At 33.9% G+C, this 25,784-nt stretch overlaps 2 protein-coding genes across 2 annotated transcripts in view; one reads left to right on the top strand and one right to left on the bottom strand.

Moving 5' to 3' along the window:
- The window catches only part of LOC145735026 (uncharacterized), a 63,654-nt gene that overhangs the window by 29,546 nt on the left and 8,324 nt on the right, over nucleotides 1-25,784 (bottom strand). The window lies entirely within an intron of this gene.
- LOC145734624 (uncharacterized) lies at nucleotides 18,597-23,923 on the top strand. The gene is made up of 3 exons (XM_081988104.1): nucleotides 18,597-18,759; nucleotides 20,393-20,675; nucleotides 23,066-23,923. Exons 1-3 carry the CDS (start codon nucleotides 18,625-18,627, stop codon nucleotides 23,854-23,856), a joined length of 1,209 nt encoding a protein of 402 aa, XP_081844230.1. The 5' UTR covers nucleotides 18,597-18,624; the 3' UTR covers nucleotides 23,857-23,923.

The following is a 25,784-nucleotide window of genomic DNA, read 5'->3' as shown; positions in this document are numbered from 1 at the left end:
AATTTTCATGATTTTAAAGTCAACTTGCAGTTTTTAAGTAAGTTTTCATGATTTTGATGTCAATTTCTAGTTTCCAACTCAATTTTCAAGGTTTTGAAGTCAATTTGCAATTTTTAAGTACATTTTCACGATTTTGAAGTCAACTTGTAGTTTTTAACTTAATTTTCATGATTGTGATGTCAATTTTTAGTTTTTAACTCAATTTTCGACTTTGAAGTAAATTTGAAATTTTTAAGAAAATTTTCATGATTTTGATGTCAACTTTTAGTTTCCAACTCAATTTTCAAGATTTTGAAGTCCATTTGCAATTTTTAAGTAAATTTTCATGATTTTGAGGTTAATTTGCAATTTTTAAGTAAATTTTCATGATTTTAAAGTCAACTTGCAGTTTTTAAGTAAGTTTTCATGATTTTGATGTCAATTTCTAGTTTCCAACTCAATTTTCAAGGTTTTGAAGTCAATTTGCAGTTTTTAAGTAAATTTTTATGATTTTGAGGTTAATTTGCAATTTTTAAGTAAATTTTCATGATTTTAAAGTCAACTTGCAGTTTTTAAGTAAGTTTTCATGATTTTGATGTCAATTTCTAGTTTCCAACTCAATTTTCAAGGTTTTGAAGTCAATTTGCAATTTTTAAGTACATTTTCACGATTTTGAAGTCAACTTGTAGTTTTTAAGTACATTTTCATGATTGTGATGTCAATTTTTAGTTTTTAACTCAATTTTCGACTTTGAAGTAAATTTGAAATTTTTAAGAAAATTTTCATGATTTTGATGTCAACTTTTAGTTTCCAACTCAATTTTCAAGATTTTTAAGTCCATTTGCAGTTTTTAAGTAAATTTTCATGATTTTGAGGTTAATTTGTAATTTTTAAGTAAGTTTTTATGATTTTGAAGTGAACTTGCAATTTTTGAGTAAGTTTTCATGATTTTGATGTCAATTTTTAGTTTCCAACTCAATTTTCAAGGTTTTGAAGTCAATTTGCAGTTTTTATGTAAATTTTCATGATTTTGAGGTTAATTTGCAATTTTTAAGTACATTTTCACGATTTTGAAATCAACTTGCAATTTTTAAGTAAATTTTCATGATTTTGAAGTCAATTTACAGTTTTTAAGTAAATTTTCATGATTTTGATGTCAATTTTTAGTTTCCAACTTAATTCAATACGTTTTTGTGTAAATGTTGAAATTTTAGGCACCAAACACGTTTTATGTGCAGCCATTGAGCTTACATTTTTTGACAGGTGTCAACCTAACCTAGAGTAATAATTGTACTAATTTTGACAGCTGACACTTGCTGCTACAGTTGAAAATATTGACCAATCCAAACTGTTCCAGATACCATTTTGCGGGTGTAAATGTTGGGAAGGACGTACAATACCATTATTTTTCGATCTATTTACAACGTTTAGGTATTGAGGGTGCTCATCACTTAAGGAGTCACATTATAAACTTATGAAATCCCGTAGTAACGTTAAATTGTACATCATAATGTACGAATACAAAAAAGCTGGTTATAATTATTTCCGGTATGATTTCTTTTAGTTGCCCGTATGTGTTATTATGCGACAATGAATAATGGTGGATAATGTTGAAGTTTGTAATTAGGGTGATAAAGCAAAAGTTGCGGAAAATTGGTCTTGTCGTGTATCCTAGACAATTTACAGAGTGGCTCAATAATTCAACCCTAAGGACCACCAACGATGGCTTATTTGCTTTAAATAATGAAGATCTAACAAAAAAATCAAAGAAGAAGACTTCTCTTCCAAGAAGAACAGATTTTTTCCCTTAACAGAATACAGAACAAGTCTAAAGGCTTGTCAAAGTCAATTGACATTGACATTTTCAGGTGGAGTGGTGATGTGGCAACATTGCTTCAGTCAGTGAGCACTGTGACAGCTGTCAAAGTGAGTTGACGTTGTCGCTTCTTGCAAACTCTGGCAATCCCGCTCAAATTTCTTAAAAACAACGAAAGTCGGTTCGAAAAATTGTTCTTCAGTGAGAGTACTGATGTGGCAACATTGCTTCAGTACAAAATTATTCAGTAAACCCTTCAACAGCTGCCAACGTTGCCGTTTTGCAATTTCCGCGCAAATTTCTCTAAACAACGAGACTCGTGTAAAAAACTGGATTTTCTGTCAAATTAGTCATGTGGCAACATTGTTTTACTTCAAAATTAATCAGTAAGCACTTTGACAGCTGTCAAATTGAGAGGCGTTGCCGTTTCTTGCAAATATTCTGTTTCTAAAACAAATTTTAAGACTAAAGTCCTGAAATTTGTCTTTTTATATTATTTCTTCTAGAATTTGTTAAATTGAACTTTGCAGCATTAAATTTCAATTGAAATTTCGTGTTTTCAAAGTTTTCAGAGCCTGAAAGTTCTAGTTTTGGCTGTAAGACCTCGCAGTTGTTGAAATCAACCAATTTTAGGACTAAAGACAGTGTGAAAGTCCTGAAATTCAACTTTCAATATGATTTCTTCTATAAAACATAAAACTGGACTTTGCAGCATTAAATTTCAATTGAAATTTCGTGTTTTCAAAGTTTTCAGAGCCTGAAAGTTCTAGTTTTGGCTGTAAGACCTCGCAGTTGCTGAAATCAACCAATTTTAGGACTAAAAGCAGTCTGAAAGTCCTGAAATTTGTCTTTCAATATTATTTCTTCTAGAATTTGTTAAATTGAACTTTGCAGCATTAAATTTCAATTGAAATACCGTGTTTTCATAGTTTTCAAAGCTTGAAAGTTTTAGTTTTGGCTGTAAAACCTCGCAGTTGTTGAAATCAACCAATTTTAGGACTAAGGCAGTGTGAAATCCTTGAAATTCAACTTTCAATATTATTTCTTCTAGAATTTGTTAAACTGAACTTTTTAGTATTAAATTTCAATTGAAATTTCGTGTTTTCAAAGTTTTCAGAGCCTGAAAGTTCTAGTTTTGGCTGTAAGACCTCGCAGTTGTTGAAATCAACCAATTTTAGGACTAAAGACAGTGTGAAAGTCCTGAAATTCAACTTTCAATATGATTTCTTCTATAAAACATAAAACTGGACTTTGCAGCATTAAATTTCAATTGAAATTTCGTGTTTTCAAAGTTTTCAGAGCCTGAAAGTTCTAGTTTTGGCTGTAAGACCTCGCAGTTGCTGAAATCAACCAATTTTAGGACTAAAAGCAGTCTGAAAGTCCTGAAATTTGTCTTTCAATATTATTTCTTCTAGAATTTGTTAAATTGAACTTTGCAGCATTAAATTTCAATTGAAATTTCGTATTTTCAAAGTTTTCAGAGCCTGAAAGTTCTAGTTTTGGCTGTAAGACCTCTCAGTTGTTGAAATAAACCAATTTTAGTACTGAAGACAGTGTGAAATCTTTGAAATTTGTCTTTCAATATTATTTCTTCTAGAATTCATAAAACTGGACTTTTTAGTATTAAATTTCTATTGAAATTTTGTGTTTTCAAAGTTTTTAAAGCCTGAAAGTTCTAGTTTTGGCTGTAAGACCTCGTAGTTGTTGAAATCAACCAATTTTAGGACAGAGGCAGTCTGAAAGTCCTGAAATTTGTCTTTCAATATTATTTCTTCTAGAATTTGTTAAATTGAACTTTGCAGCATTAAATTTCAATTGAAATACCGTGTTTTCATAGTTTTCAAAGCTTGAAAGTTTTAGTTTTGGCTGTAAAACCTCGCAGTTGTTGAAATCAACCAATTTTAGGACTAAGGCAGTGTGAAATCCTTGAAATTCAACTTTCAATATTATTTCTTCTAGAATTTGTTAAACTGAACTTTTTAGTATTAAATTTCAATTGAAATTTCGTGTTTTCAAAGTTTTCAGAGCCTGAAAGTTCTAGTTTTGGCTGTAAAACCTCGCAGTTGCTGAAATCAACCAATTTTAGGACTAAAGGCAGTCTGAAAGTCCTGAAATTTGTCTTTCAATATGATTTCTTCTAGAATTCATAAAACTGGATTTGCAGCATTGAATTTCAATTGAAATTTCGTATTTTCAAAGTTTTTAAAGCCTGAAAGTTCTAGTTTTGGCTGTAAGACCTCGCAGTTGCTAAAATCAACCAATTTTAGGACTAAAGACAGTCTGAAAGTCCTGAAATTCAACTTTCAATCTTATTTCTTCTAGAATTTGTTAAACTGAACTTTTTAGTATTAAATTTCAATTGAAATTTCGTGGTTTCAAAGTTTTCAGAGCCTGAAAGTTCTAGTTTTGGCTGTAAGACCTCTCAGTTGTTGAAATCTACCAATTTTAGTACTAAAGCAGTGTGAAAGTCCTGAAATTTGTCTTTTAATATCGTTTCTTCAAGAATTTGTTAAACTGGACTTTTCAGTATTAAATTTCAATTGAAATTTCGTGTTTTCAAAGTTTTTAAAGCCTGAAAGTTCTAGTTTTGGCTGTAAGACCTCTCAGTTGTTGAAATAAACCAATTTTAGTACTGAAGACAGTGTGAAATCTTTGAAATTTGTCTTTCAATATTATTTCTTCTAGAATTCATAAAACTGGACTTTTTAGTATTAAATTTCTATTGAAATTTTGTGTTTTCAAAGTTTTTAAAGCCTGAAAGTTCTAGTTTTGGCTGTAAAACCTCGCAGTTGTTGAAATCAACCAATTTTAGGACTAAGGCAGTGTGAAATCCTTGAAATTCAACTTTCAATATTATTTCTTCTAGAATTTGTTAAACTGAACTTTTTAGTATTAAATTTCAATTGAAATTTCGTGTTTTCAAAGCCTGAAAGTTCTAGTTTTGGCTGTAAAACCTCGCAGTTGCTGAAATCAACCAATTTTAGGACTAAAGGCAGTCTGAAAGTCCTGAAATTTGTCTTTCAATATGATTTCTTCTAGAATTCATAAAACTGGATTTGCAGCATTGAATTTCAATTGAAATTTCGTATTTTCAAAGTTTTTAAAGCCTGAAAGTTCTAGTTTTGGCTGTAAGACCTCGCAGTTGCTAAAATCAACCAATTTTAGGACTAAAGACAGTCTGAAAGTCCTGAAATTCAACTTTCAATCTTATTTCTTCTAGAATTCATAAAACTGGACATTTCAGCATTGAATTTCAATTGAAATTTCGTGTTTTCAAAGTTTTCAGAGCCTGAAAGTTCTAGTTTTGGCTGTAAGACCTCTCAGTTGTTGAAATCTACCAATTTTAGTACTAAAGCAGTGTGAAAGTCCTGAAATTTGTCTTTTAATATCGTTTCTTCAAGAATTTGTTAAACTGGACTTTTCAGTATTAAATTTCAATTGAAATTTCGTGTTTTCAAAGTTTTTAAAGCCTGAAAGTTCTAGTTTTGGCTGTAAGACCTCGCAGTTGTTGAAATCAACCATTTTTAGTACTAAAAGCAGTGTGAAATCCCTGAAATTCAACTTTCAAAGTTATTTCTTCGAGAATTCATAAAACTTGACTTTTCAGCATTGAATTTCAATTGAAATTTCGTATTTTCAAAGTTTTCAGGATCTGAAAGTTCTAGATTTTACTTAAAGCAATTTTAGATCATTTTCACAGACATTTCTCAAATAATTTTGCAAGTTGTTGTAGGTTGTGATAGGTTGGATTGACAGCTGTCAAATTTGACACAATCAGTATCGTAAGATGGGCTGACAGCTGTCACTAGTCAAAACTGACATTAGAAACTTTCAGATAGTCGAAAAAACAAACACCAAAAACCTTTTACTGTATTTGCTATAAAAATGAGTGAACAAATCACTTTTCTACCTCAAAATTGTCAAGATTTTATGTTGGTAACCTTGAAATTGTCAAATAATGTCTTAGAATAGTCAAAACTGTCTTTAGAATGTTAGTTTTAGAAGCCTGTCCATTAAGTAGTCACAAGTTGACTTTGACTGTCTGGGACTTGTCAAATGGTGGCAAAATGACTTTAGGTGTCAAAATTACCTCACAATAACTGTAATTCATAAGATAACGATACAATTTGCATACATTTTTACAGTTTGGTTTATCAGATGAGGCCATCTTTCTGTTTGTTCTCCACCAAAGAATTTGCATAAACCTCTCTTCAAATATCCCACGAACTTCCGTGAAAAAATCATTAAAATAACGGGAAATTGCCTACCAAAACCTTGAACTAATAAGCTTATTTTGAGCATAAAACTTGCAAAATTGGCGTTCTAAATTCACCAAATTCTTGGCAGTAAAACGCTTTTATTTCGGTGCAATCAGGTCGTCGAAACGTAATTTCTTTCCCGGTGAAGAAAAGAAATTTTGAAAAAATTTCCGAAAAAGTTTCTCCGTAAAAAATCTCGTTCACCTTTTAGGCAAACGATCGCGATCTGATTTGTTCGATTATGGGGGCTACCAATGTAACAAATTTTGCATAATAATCGGGTTTGTCATTGATTTTTAGCCCGAATACCCTTGTAAGGATATACTTGCAGTAATTTGAATGTTGACTGAGAAAATCAGTACAAAGAATATCCTTAACCGCGTTTTGTAAACCAAAAACTTTTATGATTTTAGTTTATAACTTAAGTTAGTCATTTTAGCGAAATTCTATACGACATGCATGTAAACTGGTTGTTTTAGCTCTTGCCGTTAGCGAGATATTGATGAATTTGGCAATGTTGCAAACGTGTGATTTTTTTTTGAGAATTTTAGAAAAATTGACGACTTGGCAACATTGTTAGGAAAATGGTCAGTTTAGCAACGTGACTGAAATATGAATATATTTATCAAAAAATATCAATCTGGAAACAAAAAACAAAATTCAGTCAGTTTGGCAACGTCGTTGAAACGTAAATACCGAACATTTATGGGTACTTTAAGTAAAGTCGTCTATGTATATTAATTATTTATGACTTATGAGTAAGTTTAGGAAAAGTGTAAATTTGGCAACATTTCCAATCAAATTAAGACAGTTGTAAGTGCAATTTTGAGCTGGCAACACTGTAAAAGCCAGTTGACACATGTCAAAATCAGTCACGTGACCATAAAAAAGCAGTTTAAACTAAGAAAATTGGCAAAATCAAATTAAGACAGTTGTAACAGCTGAAATTGTAAAATACACGTCACGTGACGTTGATAATTCGATTTTGAGCTTGCAACACTGTAAAAGCCAGTTGACACATGTCAAAATCAGTCACGTGACCTTAAAAAACCAGTTTCAAATAAGAAAATTTGCAAAATCAAATCAAGACAATTGTAAGAGCTGAAATTGTAAAATACACGTCACGTGACGTTGATAATGCAATTTCGAGCTGGCAACACTGTAAAAGCCAGTTGACACATGTCAAAATCAGACACGTGACCTTAAAAAACCAGTTTAAGAAAATTTGCAAAATCAAATCGACAGTTGTAGGAGCTGAAATTGTAAAATACACGTCACGTGGCGTTGAAAATGCAATGTTGAGCTTGCAACACTGTAAAAGCCAGTTGACACATGTCAAAATCAGTCACGTGACCTTAAAAAACCAGTTTAAACTAAGAAAATTGGCAAAATCAAATTAAGACAGTTGTAAGAGCTGAAATTGTAAAATACACGTCACGTGACGTTGATAATGCAATTTCGAGCTGGCAACACTGTAAAAGCCAGTTGACACATGTCAAAATCAGTCACGTGACCCTCAAAAACCAGTTTAAACTAAGAAAATTAGCAAAATCAAATTAAGACAGTTGTAAGAGCTGAAATTGTAAAATACACGTCACGTGACGTTGATAATGCAATTTCGAGCTGGCAACACTGTAAAAGCCAGTTGACACATGTCAAAATCAGTCACGTGACCATAAAAAACCAGTTTAAACTAAGAAAATTGGCAAAATCAAATTAAGACAGTTGTAAGAGCTGAAATTGTAAAATACACGTCACGTGACGTTGATAATGCAATTTCGAGCTGGCAACACTGTAAAAGCCAGTTGACACATGTCAAAATCAGTCACGTGACCTTAAAAAACCAGTTTAAACTAAGAAAATTGGCAAAATCAAATTAAGACAGTTGTAAGAGCTGAAATTGTAAAATACACGTCACGTGACGTTGATAATGCAATTTCGAGCTGGCAACACTGTAAAAGCCAGTTGACACATGTCAAAATCAGTCACGTGACCTTAAAAAACCAGTTTCAAATAAGAAAATTTGCAAAATCAAATCGACAGTTGTAGGAGCTGAAATTGTAAAATACACGTCACGTGACGTTGATAATGCAATGTTGAGCTTGCAACACTGTAAAAACCAGTTGACACATGTCAAAATCAGTCACGTGACCATAAAAAACCAGTTTAAACTAAGAAAATTGGCAAAATCAAATTAAGACAGTTGTAAGTGCAATTTTGAGCTGGCAACACTGTAAAAGCCAGTTGACACATGTCAAAATCAGTCACGTGACCATAAAAAAGCAGTTTAAACTAAGAAAATTGGCAAAATCAAATTAAGACAGTTGTAACAGCTGAAATTGTAAAATACACGTCACGTGACGTTGATAATTCGATTTTGAGCTTGCAACACTGTAAAAGCCAGTTGACACATGTCAAAATCAGTCACGTGACCTTAAAAAACCAGTTTAAACTAAGAAAATTGGCAAAATCAAATTAAGACAGTTGTAAGAGCTGAAATTGTAAAATACACGTCACGTGACGTTGATAATGCAATTTCGAGCTGGCAACACTGTAAAAGCCAGTTGACACATGTCAAAATCAGTCACGTGACCATAAAAAACCAGTTTAAACTAAGAAAATTGGCAAAATCAAATTAAGACAGTTGTAAGAGCTGAAATTGTAAAATACACGTCACGTGACGTTGATAGTGTAATTCTGAGCTTGCAACACTGTAAAAGCCAGTTGACACATGTCAAAATCAGTCACGTGACCATAAAAAACCAGTTTAAACTAAGAAAATTGGCAAAATCAAATTAAGACAGTTGTAAGAGCTGAAATTATAAAATACACGTCACGTGATGTTGAAATGCAATTTTAAGCTTGCAACACTGTAAAAGCCACTTGACACCTGTTAAAATCAGTCACGTGACCATAAAAGTTCAGTTTAAACTAAGAAAATTGGCAAAATCAAATTAAGACAGTTGTAAGAGCTGAAATTGTCAAATACACGTCACGTGACGTTGATAATGCAATTTTGAGCTGGCAACACTGTAAAAGCCAGTTGACACATGTCAAAATCAGTCACGTGACCCTCAAAAACCAGTTTAAACTAAGAAAATTGTCAAAATCAAATCAAGACAGTTGTAAGAGCTGAAATTGTAAAATACACGTCACGTGACGTTGATAGTGCAATTTTGAGCTTGCAACACTGTAAAATCCAGTTGACATCTGTCAAAATCAGTCACGTGACCATAAAAAACCAGTTTAAACTAAGAAAATTGGCAAAATCAAAATAAGACAGTTATAAGAGCTGAAATTTTAAAATACACGTCACGTGACGTTGATAGTGCAATCTTGAGCTGGCAACACTGTAAAAGCCAGTTGACACATGTCAATTTCAGTCAGGTCACCTTAAAAAAAACTGTTTTAAATAAGAAAATTTACTTAGAAACTCACTAATTATCTTGAACACTTCAAAAATTGGCTTTAAGCTCAGAAATTTGACTAAAAAGCCAGTTTTGATGGCAATTATTTAGATTCAAAGACTTTCAAGCCTTAAAATTGACCTAGAAATTTCCAAATACACTTTGACACTATGAAAACTGTCTTTAAAGCTTAGAACATAGATTATTCACTTGATTTTCATCAATCAAAGATTTTAAACCTTAAAATTGACTTAGAAACTCACTAATTAACTTAAAAAGTTCGAAAATTGACTTGAAAGCCCAGAAATTTGACTAAAAAGTCAGTTTTGATAGAAATTACTGAGATTCAAAGACTTTAAGCCTTAAAATTGACCTGAAAACTTCCAAATACACTTTGACACTATGAAAACTGTCTTTAACGCATAGAAATTTGACTAATTACTTGATTTACGTGTTGTTTGCGTTGATTCAAATAGTTCAAGCCCCAAAGTTGACTTAAAAACTTTGAAAAGTTGCTTTAAAACCCAGAAATGTGACTATGAAGTTAATTTTGATGTAAACTACTTGGATTCAAAGACTTTAAAAAGTCTGCAAAATCAGTTAAATATCTATTTGTGTTGAGGTTTAAAACCCATACAAACAACGAATAACGTATCGTGCTGGCCGTCCCGTCTACCGGATCTATGGTTTTTGATTTTGATGACTAACTTTTCGGTGTTTGCATTGCAACGTATACGTTATTGTGGTAGCTGAAAAGTAGTGATGGGTAAGTATTACCGGTAAAGTAAATATTTTACTTTACCAGGAAAAAAACTTTACCAAATTTTGACACCGCTTTTCTCCCTGACTGTATCAAATTTTGTAGTGTTCTTCTAATTATTGGATAGTAAATTTAATGAGGATTCCAAAAATGTGCTTGAAACTGTCATTTTCTCACTCCAAGTGGGTTTTACAGGCAATTTTGTCCCTGACTGTAATTTCAACTGTGTTTCTGTCAGTTCAAACTTTGACATCGCTTTTTTACCGAACTGTACCAAAGTTTGGAGTGTTTTTTTATGTCATTAAATAGTAAATTTAACGAGAATTCCAAAAATGTGCTTGAAACTGTCATTTTCTCACTCTAAGTGAGTTTTACAGGCAATTTTGTCCCTGACTGTCCTTTCAAACTGTGTTTCTGTCAGTTCAAACTTTGACACCGCTTTTCTACCTAACTGTACCAAAGTTTGTAGTGTTTTTTTATGTCATTAAATAGTAAATTTAATGAGGATTTCAAAAATGTGATTGAAACTGTCATTTTCTCACTCCAAGTGGGTTTTACAAGCAATTTTGTCCCTGACTGTCCTTTCAAACTGTGTTTCTGTCAGTTCAAACTTTGACACCGCTTTTCTACCTAACTGTACTAAAGTTTGGAGTGTTTTTTATGTCATTAAATAGTAAATTTAATGAGGATTCCAAAAATGTGCTTGAAAGTTTCATTTTCTCCCTACAGGTGGGTTTTACAGGCAATTTTGTCCCTGACTGTTCTTTCAACTGTGTTTCTGTCAGTTCAAACTTTGACACAGCTTTTCTACCTAACTGTACCAAAGTTTGTAGTGTTTTTTTATGTCATTAAATAGTAAATTTAACGAGGATTCTAAAAATGTGCTCGAAACTTTCAATTTCTCACTCCAAGTGGATTTTACAGGCAATTTTGTCCCTGACTGTTGTTTCAAACTGTGTTTCTGTCAGTTCAAACTTTGACACCGCTTTTCTACCTAACTGTACCAAAGTTTGGAATGTTTTTTTATGTCATTAAATAGTAAATTTAACGAAGATTCCAAAAATGTGCTTGAAACTGTCATTTTCTCACTCTAAGTGAGTTTTACAGGCAACTTTGTCCCTGACTGTTCTTTCAAACCGTCTTTCTGACAGTTTATACTTTAACACCGCTTTTCTCCCTGACTTTACCTAATTTTGTAGTGCTTTTTTATGTCGTCAGATAGAAAATTTAATAAGGATTTCAAAAATGTGCTCAAAAACATGATTTGATCACTCCAAGTGGATTTTACAGGCGATTTTGTCCCTGACTGTCTGTTAAACCGTCTGTTAAATTTGTTACACCAAACCAGTTTTTCATAAATAACTCAGAAACGGTGAAAGTTACAAAAAATTTGCAAGAGACCAAAAATGTTCCTAATCATCTCCTTAACCTAATATCGTAAGCTTGCAGGACCGTATTTGCTTCCAGTATACAGGGTGTGCATGAAAACTTTGGCGATTGACTGCTTTTGGTCACCCTGTACGCAATTTTTCGGATAGATTTTTTTGTTCTACACCAATAAAAAGAGGATCTCAAAACGGTTCTTTTAGGTGGTTGAACCACCCTGATCTCCCAAAAATAACCTAGTTACAGGGTGCTCAAATTTTTGTGTGGTTAGTTTGAATCAAAATTATATAATCAATTATGAAAACTCTCTTACAAACGTTATTTTTTTCTTTTTACAAAAACTCTCCCGTTAAAGTCCTTTAAATTACTTTTTTATCATTGTCCACTGTCCGTGTAGAAAGAGACAGATAAGAAACGCAAACGGGACACCTGCAAATGGAAAGAGATAGGTGCATGTCGTCACGTGGGCTTTCAGCCGTAAAAAAAGCAGTTTCCGGACGAAAAAGTGTATAGAAGTCGGTTCTCGTTGCTGAACTTGACAAAAAAGCAGAGTGACCTAACCTGACTAAAGTGCAGAAAGTGATACTTTCGCGCAAGCAGTTGAAGAGAGGGAAAGACACTTTCCGCATGTATTCAAATATACTGTATATTTTGTAATTTAAATATTTTAGAAAAATAAATTAAGTGCGGAAAAGTAACTTTACCGCTTCCGAGTAGGAAAACACTATTTTTCACTAAAATTTTAACATAAAGTTTAAAAAATAGCTTGGATGTTGGACTTTTTGGTTCAAATTTTGACACCGCTTTTATCCCTGACTGTATCAAATTTCGTAGTGTTTTTTTATGTCATTAAATAGTAAATTTAATGGGAATTCCAAAAATGTGCTCGAAACTGTCATTTTCTCACTCCAAATGGGTTTTACAGGCAATTTTGTCCCTGACAGTTCTTTCAACTGTGTTTCTGTCAGTTCAAACTGTGACACCGCTTTTCTACCTAACTGTACCAAAGTTTGGAATGTTTTTTTATGTCATTAAATAGTAAATTTAATGAGGATTCCAAAAATGTGCTTGAAAGTGTCATTTTCTCACTCCAAGTGGGTTTTACAGGCAATTTTGTCCCTGACTGTCCTTTCAAACTGTGTTTCTGTCAGTTCAAACTTTGACACCGCTTTCTTACCTAACTGTACCAAAGTTTGGAATGTTTTTTTATGTCATTAAATAGTAAATTTCATAAGGATTCTAAGAATGTGCTTGAAACTGTCATTTTCTCACTCCAAGTGGGTTTTACAGGCAATTTTGTCCTTGACTGTTCTTTCAACTGTGTTTCTGTCAGTTCAAACTTTGACACCGCTTTTCTACCTAACTGTACCAAAGTTTGTAGTGTTTTTTTATGTCATTAAATAGTAAATTTAATGAGGATTCCAAAAATGTGCTTGAAACTGTCATTTTCTCACTCCAAGTGGGTTTTACAGGCAATTTTGTCCCTGACTGTCCTTTCAAACTGTGTTTCTGTCAGTTCAAACTTTGACACCGCTTTTCTACCTAACTGTACCAAAGTTTGTAGTGTTTTTTTATGTCATTAAATAGTAAATTTAATGAGGATTCCAAAAATGTGCTTGAAACTGTCATTTTCTCACTCCAAGTGAGTTTTACAGGTAATTTTGTCCCTGACTGTTCTTTCAACTGTGTTTCTGGCAGTTCAAACTTTGACACCGCTTTTCTACCTAACTGTACCAAAGTTTGGAATGTTTTTTTATGTCATTAAATAGTAAATTTCATAAGGATTCCAAAAATGTGCTTGAAACTGTCATTTTCTCACTTCAAGTGGGTTTTACAGGCAATTTTGTCCCTGACTGTCCTTTCAAACTGTGTTTCTGTCAGTTCAAACTTTGACACCGCTTTTCTACCTAACTGTACCAAAGTTTGTAGTGTTTTTTTATGCCATTAAATAGTAAATTTAACGAGAATTCCAAAAATGTGCTTGAAACTGTCATTTTCTCACTTCAAGTGGGTTTTACAGGCAATTTTGTCCCTGACTGTCCTTTCAAACTGTGTTTCTGTCAGTTCAAACTTTGACACCGCTTTTCTACCTAACTGTACCAAAGTTTGTAGTGTTTTTTTATGTCATTAAATAGTAAATTTAACGAGGATTCTAAAAATGTGCTCGAAACTGTCATTTTCTCACTCCAAGTGGGTTTTACAGGCAATTTTGTCCTTGACTGTTCTTTCAACTGTGTTTCTGTCAGTTCAAACTTTGACACAGCTTTTCTACCTAACTGTACCAAAGTTTGTAGTGTTTTTTTATGTCATTAAATAGTAAATTTAACGAGGATTCTAAAAATGTGCTCGAGAAACTGTCATTTTCTCACTCCAAGTGGGTTTTACAGGCAATTTTGTCCCTGACTGTCCTTTCAAACTGTGTTTCTGTCAGTTCAAACTTTGACACAGCTTTTCTACCTAACTGTACCAAAGTTTGTAGTGTTTTTTTATGTCATTAAATAGTAAATTTAACGAGGATTCTAAAAATGTGCTCGAAACTGTCATTTTCTCACTCCAAGTGGGTTTTACAGGCAATTTTGTCCCTGACTGTCCTTTAAAACTGTGTTTCTGTCAGTTCAAACTTTGACACAGCTTTTCTACCTAACTGTACCAAAGTTTGTAGTGTTTTTTTATGTCATTAAATAGTAAATTTAACGAGGATTCTAAAAATGTGCTCGAAACTGTCATTTTCTCACTCCAAGTGGGTTTTACAGGCAATTTTGTCCCTGACTGTCCTTTCAAACTGTGTTTCTGTCAGTTCAAACTGTGACACCGCTTTTCTACCTAACTGTACCAAAGTTTGGAATGTTTTTTTATGTCATTAAATAGTAAATTTCATAAGGATTCTAAAAATGTGCTCGAAACTGTCATTTTCTCACTCCAAGTGGGTTTTACAGGCAATTTTGTCCCTGACTGTCCTTTCAAACTGTGTTTCTGTCAGTTCAAACTTTGACACCGCTTTTCTACCTAACTGTACCAAAGTTTGGAGTGTTTTTTTACGTCATTAAATAGTAAATTTAATGAGGATTTCAAAAATGTGCTTGAAACTGTCATTTTCTCACTCCAAGTGGGTTTTATAGGCAATTTTGTCCCTGACTGTCCTTTCAAACTGTGTTTCTGTCAGTTCAAACTTTGACACCGCTTTTCTACCTAACTGTACTAAAATTTGGAGTGTTTTTTATGTCATTAAATAGTAAATTTAATGAGGATTCCAAAAATGTGCTTGAAAGTGTCATTTTCTCACTGCAGGTGGTTTTACAAGCAATTTTGTCCCTGACTGTCCTTTCAAACTGTGTTTTAGTCAGTTCAAACTTTGACACCGCTTTTCTACCTAACTATACTAACATTTTTCACTAAAATTTTAACGTAAAGTTTGAAAATTAGCTTGGATGTTGGACTTTTGATCAAAATAGCAATAACCCAATTTAGCAATGTCAATTTAAAAGCTTCACAAAGTCATTGTTCCTGAAGATGGTCGAAATGAGGTAAGCGCTAACTGATGGTTATCTCGTAATGGTGTTACAAGCCTAAACGATAATGGGTGGTAAAAGTCTTAAATAGCAATTAGGTAAACTGACATTTTGGGTTATTTTCACTAGTCCTGGAGGCATTTCCGTCTATTTTGGGACATCGAAAAGCCCCGAAATTAATTTCGAATATTGTCATATTTCAGTTTGTCAGCGAACCTTTGTAGCTGCAAATAAACAGGAATTACGGATTTCAAGTTAATACTGAAAAATACTTGTGCGTTAGAGGATTTATGCATCCTAAATATACACAGCGAGTCATTAAAAACGTTATACAAGTTAACTGTTTAAAGCTAGCTTAGAATTTCCTTAATTGATTGTCTTTCTAGTGGAATAACTCAGTTACTAGACACTTTAACTAGACATGTCATTGACAAATGAAAAAGGACACTCAGGGCTACAAATTTTGTTATATGACATTTTGACGTATCTGTCGCAATAACCGAGTTATGATTAGTCAAAGTGACGGAAATGTCATTTTTCTTACAAACCTCATTTAACATTTTTTTGACAGTCTTGCAGTTAAATGACAGCTGTCAAACTTGCTACACTTATTGTGACAGGACAGTTTGACATTTGTCAAAAATGACCGCTGAATTAGTCCCGCTGTTTCTGAGATATGCCACGTCCAGATTACTTGGATGACCAAACTGAAAAATTCTTTCATTAAAATGACATTTAACATTTTTTTGACAGACTTGCAGTAAAATGACAACTGCCAAATTTGGCACACTTATTGTGACAGGTCAGTTTAATATTTGTCAAAAATGACGGCTCAATTCGTCCTCTAAATTCTGAGATATACCACGTCCAAATTACTTGGATGTCAGTTTGACAGTTAAAGTGTCAAATTACAGAAAAAAGTTGTCAAAATACCCTGAATGCAACTGTCTGGAACCGGCAAACCTACACTAGTAGATGTTAAGGGTTTAAAGGCCTGTAAATCGGTCACGTGACCAGTTAAAACGTAGCACTAAGAGAGAGTGTCAAATTTGACACTTTTTTCCAATTGCAAACGCCAATTTGACAGTTAAAGTGTCAAATTACAGAAAAAAAATTGACAAAAACCCTAAAAATACCTTGATTGACCAACTGTCTGGAGCTGGTGAACTTACGCTAGTAGTTGGAGAGGGTTTAAAGGCCTGTAACTCGGTCACGTGACTAGTCACGTGGTAGCACTAAGAGAGCTTTTTTGTTCTAAATGACCAGAGGAACAAAAAAGCTTTAATAAACTTAGCGGCTAACTTTAACCGTTTTTAAGTTACCGGGCTTAGAAATTTGGTTAGTGCACCAAGTGAGGTTCAACCCACGAAGTGGCTTCCAAGTCGAATATCTTGGAAACGGTTAGAGTTACATAAATTTTCCAAGAAACCAAAAATGAGAGAGAGCGGCTCAAGAAGAACATTTTCAGATTTTTGCGGTCGCTGTAATCCCAAAAATAACCGAGATACAAAATTTTGAAAATATTGGATGTGATTTTCAAAAAATAATCAGAAATCAACCAAATTTGACATTGGTTCACTGTATTTTGACAATTTGACTGTGACGTTTGAAAATTTGACACTGCATTTTGATAACGTAACTGTAAATTTTACAAATTTGACACCCGTTGTTAAATTTTGTATTTTTGACGCTTCAGTCAATTTGACAACATTGGGCGCCATCTTTGGTAGTTCAGTATTGGCAGAAATTGTCAGAAAAAGTGTCAAGACACGAAACTGCCATGAATTGTCAAAAATTGTAGTCATAAAACTGACGCAAAGTTGTCAAAAATAATGGCAAAATTGCTGTCATATTTGGTGTGGAAAAGTGTCATATTTGACACTTTTATCTAATTGTAAATGTCAGTTTGACAGTTACATTGTCAGATTACAACAAAAAAGTGTCAAAATACCTCGATTGCAACTGTCTGGAGCTGGTGAACTTACGCTAGTAGTTGGAGAGGGTTTAAAGGCCTGTAACTCGGTCACGTGACCAGTTAGAAGGTAGCACTAAGAGACCTTTTTGTTCAGAATGACCAGAGGAACAAAAAAGCCTTAATAGCCTTAGTTGCTAGCTTTAACCGTTTTTGAGTTACCGGGCCTAGAAATTTGGTAAAGGCACCAAGTAAGGTTCAACCCACGAAGTGGTTTTCAAGTCGAATATCTTGGAAACGGTTTGAGTTACAGAAATTTTCCAAGAAACCAAAAATGAAGAGCAATCCAAGAAGAACATTTTCAGATTTTTACGGTCTCTGAAACCCCAAAATTAACCGAGATATAGAATTTTGAAAATGTTGTAGTAATTTTCAAAAAATAATCAGAAATCAACCAAATTTGACATTGGTTCACTGTATTTTGACAATTTGACTGTGACGTTTGAAAATTTGACACTGTATTTTGATAACGTAACTGTAAATTTTACAAATTTGACACCCGTTGTCAAATTTTTTATTTTTGACGCTTCAGTCAATTTGACAACATTGGGCGCCATCTTTGGTAGTTCAGTATTGGCAGAAATTGTCAGAAAAAGTGTCAAGACACGAAACTGCCATGAATTGTCAAAAATTGTAGTCATAAAACTGACGCAAAGTTGTCAAAAATAATGGCAAAATTGCTGTCATATTTGGTGTGCAAAAGTGTCATATTTGACACTTTTATCTAATTGTAAATGTCAGTTTGACAGTTAATGAGTCAAATTATAGAAAAAAGTTGTCAAAAAGTGTCAAAATACCTTGATTGTAATGGTCTGGAGGTGGTGAACTCACACTAGTAGTTGGAGAGGGTTTAAAGGCCTGTAACTCGGTCACGTGACCAGGTAGAAGGTAGCACTAAGAGAGCTTTTTTGTTCTAAATGACCAGAGGAACAAAAAAGCCTTTATGGCCTTAGTTGCTAGCTTTAACCGTTTTTGAGTTACCGGGCCTAGAAATTTGATAAGGTAATTAAGTGGTTTAAATTTGTGTTTCAGTGTGTGTAATCGTAAAATAAAAAAAAAATTTCCCTAAAAATCTCACTTAACAAGGAAAAAAGTGTAAGTAAATATCCGGGAAAACCTGAAAAATTTACGTAAAGTACATTACCACAGTTGCCAAATATGTTTAGATTACATCATTTCCACTAAACAAACAAAATCAGGGAAAAACAAATCAATCTCGTTTGCTGATCTTATAAGTGTTTAAAATACCAGGCATTAATGCAGATGATCACCCTGTATACAAATGTGTTACACAGTGTTTGTAAATTTTCTTTTAATTTCATATATTTGTCAAAAAAAATTGTTATTATTATTTTGCATTATAAATAGAATAATCACAGTATTGTATTAAATATAATAATTCAAAAAGGTGGAATGTAACTAATTAAGCTGATAAAGTAAAGTAGGCAGTGACATACGATTTTATTAATCTTATCAATATTAGTAAATATCTTTCTAAAAGCTCGTCATTTAATTTTGGGTGTTTGTTGTGTGAATATGTCGACCAAAATTGCAAAACTCGAAGATTTGTTCAAAAACTCTATCGGTGGGGAGCTGTTAGAGCAAACTGTAGAGGCCCTACTGCCTCCAGGAGAAAACTATGGAAGTGTGTTATACAGCGTGGATTTTAAGGTAATATTAACCTGGAAACTAGTTGCTAGTTTAATTCTCTACCGAAACCATAGAGAGACGTTTTGTCCTTAAGGGCCTCAGAAGGGTGATATTTGCTTAGGAATGTTTAGTGTCTGAATGTCGACTTTCGCGGAATTTCAATCCCTTATAACTCGGTTATTTTTTGGATTTCAGCGACCGGAAAAATCTCAAAATGTTCGCCTTAAACTGTTCTTTATTTTCTGTCTCTTGAGAAATTTCTGTAACTCTAACCGTTTTCAAGATATTCGACTTGGAAGCCACTTCGTGGGTTGAACCTCACTTGGTGCCTTAACCAAATTTCTAGGCCCGGTAACTCAAAAACGGTAAAAGTTAGCCGCTAAGGCCATAAAGGCTTTTTTGTTCCTCTGGTCATTCTGAACAAAAAAGCTCTCTTAGCGCTACTTTCTAACTGGTCACGTGACCGAGTTACAGGCCTTTAAACCCTCTGCATATACTAGAGTAAGTTCACCAGCTCCAGACAGTTGCAATCAAGGTATTTTGACACTTTTGACAACTTTTTTGTCGTAATCTGACACTTTGACTGTCAAACTGACATTTCCAATTAGAAAAATGTGTCAAATTTGTGACACTTTTCACACCAACTCCGCTATCACTTTTGTCAAAGTTGCGTCAGTTTTATGACAACAATTTTTGACAATTAATGGCAGTTTTGGGTTTTGACACTTTTTTTATCAATTTCTGACCGTACCTAACTGTCAAAGATGAAACTTTTGCACACCAAATGTGACAACAATTTTGCCCATATTTTTGACAACGTTGCGTCAGTTTTATGACTACAATTTTTGACAACTGATGGCAGTTTTGTGTCTTGATATTTTTTCTGACAATTTCTGACCAAACTGAACTGCCAAAGATGGCGCCCAATGTGGTCAAATTGACTGAAACGTCAAAAATTTTAAATTAAACAACGGGTGTCAAATTTGTAAAATTTACGGTCAAATTGTCAAACGTCAAAAATAAATTGTCGAAATACCGTGATCAACTGTCAAATTTGGTTAATGTTTGAATATTTTTTGAAAATTACATCCAAATTTTCAAAATTCCGTATCTCGGTTATTTTTGGGATTCCAGCGACCGTAAAAATTTTAAAATGTTCTTCTTGAACTGTTCTTTATTTTTAGTTTCTTAGAAAATTTCTGTAACTCTAACCGTTTCCAAGATATTCGACTTGGAAGCCACTTCGTGGGTTGAACCTCACTTGGTGCCTTAACCAAATTTCTAGGCCCGGTAACTCAAAAACGGTAAAAGTTAGCCGCTAAGGCCATAAAGGCTTTTTTGTTCCTCTGGTCATTCTGAACAAAAAAGCTCTCTTAGCGCTATTTTCTAACTGGTCACGTGACCGACTTACAGGCCTTTAAACTCTCTCCACCTACTAGTCTGAATTCACCAGCTCCAGACAGTTGCAATCAAGGTAGTTTTGACAACTTTTTTGTTGCAATCAGATACTTTAACTGTCAAATTGACATTTCCAATTAGAAAAATGTGTCAAATTTGACACTTTTGTACAGAAAATATGACAGCCAGCATTTTTGACATTTTTAAGAGTAGTTTTTTCGAGTAATTGCCACAGCTCTGTTAATCCAAAAAACAGGTGAGGACCACCAATGGAATTAAGGAACACCATGCGGTGGCCAAGTGCACACCATTAAACCAGATGACCCAAGAAGTTTTCAATACCCAAGAAACGTTCAAATCGGAAATAGCCTGGTATACCACAGTGATACCGACAATGAAACAGTTTGCTAAGGAACAAGGTTTGAAGAGAAATTTGGACTTTTTCCAAGAATTTTACGGCGCTAGAATCAGTCTGGATGCTGACAGTGACAAAGTGGATTTGGATGGTGTAATCCTGACTGAAAACCTTAAATATAAAGGTACGTTTCAGGAGGAATTCAGGTCAAAATACGATGATTTCACCTTTGTTTGGCTGTATTTTGGTGTACCAGAAAAATATCATTTTTTTCCTGGTATTTACAAGAGATTGTCAGAAACCGTAAAAGTTGCAATAGTTTTGCAGTATTCCTAAGAAAAGTTATCAAACAATTTGGGTTTATCAGTTTAACGTCCAAAAATAAGGACAAAAGTTTACCCTGGAAAATCCTGCAAAGTCACTATACTTTCCAGATTTAAGGTAAACATATGACAGATACGTCAAAATGTCACATGACCTAAATTTAAGGGCTCCAAGACCTCAATTAGTAGTTCAGTTCAGTAAAAATATCAGGACCGTACTTTGGTTGGTTTTGGAGATATTAATTTTTGAAAATTGCTTCCTAAGTGTCTTTGAAGGCTTATGGTCACAAACCTTAATTTTTCCTTGGTACGGTCCTGGAATTCAACAGATTTCAATGAAATTTTCGACGAGAAATTGCAAAAACCCTAATTGGTTTACAGTAAAAATATCAGGACCGTACCTTGATTAGTTTTGGAGATATTAATTTTTGAAAATTGCTTCCTAAGAGTCTTCAAGGCTTATGGTCACAAACCTTAATTTTTGCTCGGTACGGTCCTGGAATTCAACAGATTTTTGACGGGAAATTGCAAAAACCCTAATTGGTTTACAGTAAAAATATCAGGACCGTACCTTGATTAGTTTTGGAGATATTAATTTTTGAAAATTGCTTCCTAAGAGTCTTCAAGGCTTATGGTCACAAACCTTAATTTTTGCTCGGTACGGTCCTGGAATTCAACAGATTTTTGACGGGAAATTGCAAAAACCCTAATTGGTTTACAGTAAAAATATCAGGACCGTACCTTGATTAGTTTTGGAGATATTAATTTTTGAAAATTGCTTCCTAAGTGTCTTCAAGGCTTATGGTCACAAACTTTAATTTCTGCTCGGTACGGTCCTGGAATTCAACAGATTTTTGACGGGAAATTGCAAAAACCCTAATTGGTTTACAGTAAAAATATCAGGACCGTACCTTGATTAGTTTTGGAGATATTAATTTTTGAAAATTGCTTCCTAAGTGTCTTTGAAGGCTTATGGTCACAAACCTTAATTTTTCCTTGGTACGGTCCTGGAATTCAACAGATTTCAATGAAATTTTCGACGAGAAATTGCAAAAACCCTAATTGGTTTACAGTAAAAATATCAGGACCGTACCTTGATTAGTTTTGGAGATATTAATTTTTGAAAATTGCTTCCTAAGAGTCTTCAAGGCTTATGGTCAGAAACCTTAATTTTTGCTCGGTACGGTCCTGGAATTCAACAGATTTTTGACGGGAAATTGCAAAAACCCTAATTGGTTTACAGTAAAAATATCAGGACCGTACCTTGATTAGTTTTGGAGATATTAATTTTTGAAAATTGCTTCCTAAGTGTCTTCAAGGCTTATGGTCACAAACTTTAATTTTTCCTTGGTACGGTCCTGGAATTCAACAGATTTCAATGAAATTTTCGACGAGAAATTGCAAAAACCCTAATTGGTTTACAGTAAAAATATCAGGACCGTACCTTGATTAGTTTTGGAGATATTAATTTTTGAAAATTGCTTCCTCAGTGTCTTCAATGCTTATGGTCACAAACATTAATTTTTGCTTAGTACGGTCCTGGAATTCAACAGATTTCAATGAAATTTTTGACGAGAAATTGCAAAAACCCTAATTGGTTTACAGTAAAAATATCAGGACCGTACCTTGATTAGTTTTGGAGATATTAATTTTTGAAAATTGCTTCCTAAGAGTCTTCAAGGCTTATGGTCAGAAACCTTAATTTTTGCTCGGTACGGTCCTGGAATTCAACAGATTTTTGACGGGAAATTGCAAAAACCCTAATTGGTTTACAGTAAAAATATCAGGACCGTACCTTGATTAGTTTTGGAGATATTAATTTTTGAAAATTGCTTCCTCAGTGTCTTCAATGCTTATGGTCACAAACATTAATTTTTGCTTAGTACGGTCCTGGAATTCAACAGATTTCAATGAAATTTTTGACGAGAAATTGCAAAAACCCTAATTGGTTTACAGTAAAAATATCAGGACCGTACCTGGACTAGTTTTGGAGATATTAATTTTTGAAAATTTTTATGAAAAAAACATTTTTTTTTTTTATATTTTATAAAATTTTTAAAAATGGAAAAACAGGCTGAAAACACGATTCCAAAAATCCAGAGAATCAATTTCCATTAAAAACCCACTTTTTTCAAAATTTTGAAAAACGAAAAAATAGGGTGATGTCTAACTACACCAATATGAACATAATCGTATTTTGGCCTTTTTGTGAATGTTTTTTGACCACCCAGTATAGTTAAAACTTGAACAGGATACGGCAACGTGGATCGTCACAAAGGTTTCGACGCTTCGGCCACCCTCAGTGTTCTCAAAGACTTGGCAACCTTCCATGCAGTTCCTCTAGCAATTCGTCTGGTCAATCCAGCTCTATTTGAAATCAAATTGGAACCGTTTTGTCCAGTTTTCACTGGCGGTCAAGGTGATACGAAGAAAAAGATGAACCAGTTTGTTCTGAGCACCATAGAATCCATGGAAGAACCAGAAATTAAACCTTACTTGGATAGAGTGAAGAAGAACGTCCTGGAATCATCCTCTTATGGGCAGGCTGTTAGGGAACCATGGGTAACCATCGCCCACGAGGACTTTTGGTGCAACAACGTTATGGTAACCAAAGAAAAACCCCAGAAGAACATCATTCTCGATCTGCAGAATCCTGTGATTGGTAGTCCTGCAAGGGACGTGGTGTTTTTCCTTCTCACTTCAGTGGAATTGCAAGTGATCAAATCGAAATTTGACGAGTTTCTACGGTTTTACTACGAGGAACTGATCAAAAATCTGAAGGAATTGAAAGTGAATACAGCACCGTTTACATGGGAAAGCTTTCTGGAAGAAGTGGATTACGCTGCCAGAACCACCGAGTTTGCTCATTCGCTAGGTCACGCGCAGTTGATTTTGACTGATAAAGGACAGTCGCATATGGATTCTTCTGATGTCAATTTCAAGTCTGAAAACCGGAAACGTTTTAAGGTAAAAGCGAATGCGAGACAGACTGAAAAAACTGCGTGGATGACTGATGAGGCCGCGAAACGAAACTGGATTTGAGGCTTTTTTCCCAGTGTTCCACCCTGTTTTACTTAAAATGAAATAAACTGCTTGAAATATAGGAAAAGTTGTTTTTTTTTTGTACAGTTTCTGAGATATTCAGGGTCAAACTGGTTATCACATTAAATGGCATCAAACCGGTTGTCGACACTGACAGCCAAACGTCACAACTGTCAATATTGCCCTCATGAAACTAAAAAATGCATTCAACCAAAGGGAAACTGATTTTGTTACTTTGCAAGAATGTTTCGTTGATTTGAACCTTCATGGGACTGAATTTGACAGTTTCCAAGTTTAGAACAGAACAAAAGATAGTCGACACTGACTGTCAAACGTCACAACTGTCAAAATTGCCCTCATAAAACTAAAAAATGCATTCAATCAAATTCAAACTGATCTTACTACTTTTGAGTATGTTTCCTTGGTTTGCACCTTTTCAGAATTGAATTTGACAGTTTCCGGGTATAAGACAAAACAAAAGACAGTTGACACTGACAGCCAAACGTCACAACTGTCAAAATTGCCCTCATAAAACTAAAAAATGCATTCAACCAAACATAAACTGATTTTGTTACTTCACAAGTATGTTTTGTTGGTTTGTATCTCTATGGGATTGAATTTGACAGTTTCTAGGTTTAGAACAGAACAAAAGACAGTTGACACTGACAGCCAAACGTCACAACTGTCAAAATTGCCCTCATAAAACTATAAAATGCATTGAATCAAATTCAAACTGATCTTACTACTTTTGAGTATGTTTCCTTGGTTTGCACCTTTTCAGAATTGAATTTGACAGTTTCCGGGTATAAGACAAAACAGAAGACAGTTGACAGTGACAGCCAAACGTCACAACTGTCAAAATTGCCCTCATAAAACAAAAAAATGCATTCCACCAAAGTCAAACTGATTTGGTTACTTTTTAAGCATGTTTCGTTGATTTGAACCTCTAAGGAATTGAATTTGACAGTTTCCAGGTCTATAACAGAACAAAAGACAGTTGACACTGACGGCCGAACGTCACAACTGTCAAAATTGCCCTCATAAAACTATAAAATGCATTCAATCAAATTCAAACTGATCTTACTACTTTTGAGTATGTTTCCTTTGTTTGCACCTTTTTGGAATTGAATTTGACAGTTTCCGGGTATAGGACAAAACAAAAGACAGTTGACACTGACAGCCAAACGTCACAACTGTCAAAATTGCAGTCATAAAGCTATATAATACATTCAACCAAAGGGAAACTGATTTTGTTACTTCACAAGTATGTTTCGTTAGTTTGTATCTCTATGGGATTGAATTTGACAATTTCCAGGTTTAGAACAGAACAAAAGACAGTTGACACTGACAGCCAAACGTCACAACTGTCAAAATTGCACTGATAAAAACTAAAAAATGCATTCAATCAAATTCAAACTGATCTTACTACTTTTGAGTATGTTTCCTTGGTTTGCACCTTTTCAGAATTGAATTTGACAGTTTCCGGGTATAAGACAAAACAAAAGACAGTTGACACTGACAGCCAAACGTCACAACTGTCAAAATTCCACTTACACAACTAAAAAATGCATTCAACCAAAAGGAAACTGATTTTGTTACTTCACAAGTATGTTTCGTTGGTTTGTATCTCTATGGGATTGAATTTGACAGTTTCCAGGTTTAGAACAGAACAAAAGACAGTTGACACTGACAGCCAAACGTCAAAATTGCCCTCATAAAACTATAAAATGCGTCCAATTAAAAATTCAAACTGATCTTACTACTTTTGAGTATGTTTCCTTGGTTTGCACCTTTTCAGAATTGTATTTGACAGTTTCCGGGTATAGGACAAAACAAAAGACAGTTGACACTGACAGCCAAACGTCACAACTGTCAAAATTGCAGTCATAAAGCTATAAAATACATTCAACCAAAGGGAAACTGATTTT

The sequence above is a fragment of the Ips typographus genome, linkage group LG10 (genome assembly GCF_016097725.1).
Source record: "Ips typographus isolate SLU linkage group LG10, UJ_Ityp_2.0, whole genome shotgun sequence".
Lineage (NCBI taxonomy): Eukaryota > Metazoa > Arthropoda > Insecta > Coleoptera > Curculionidae > Ips > Ips typographus.
Note: the sequence above shows the minus strand (reverse complement) of the source record. Positions and strands in the feature narration are given on the sequence as shown.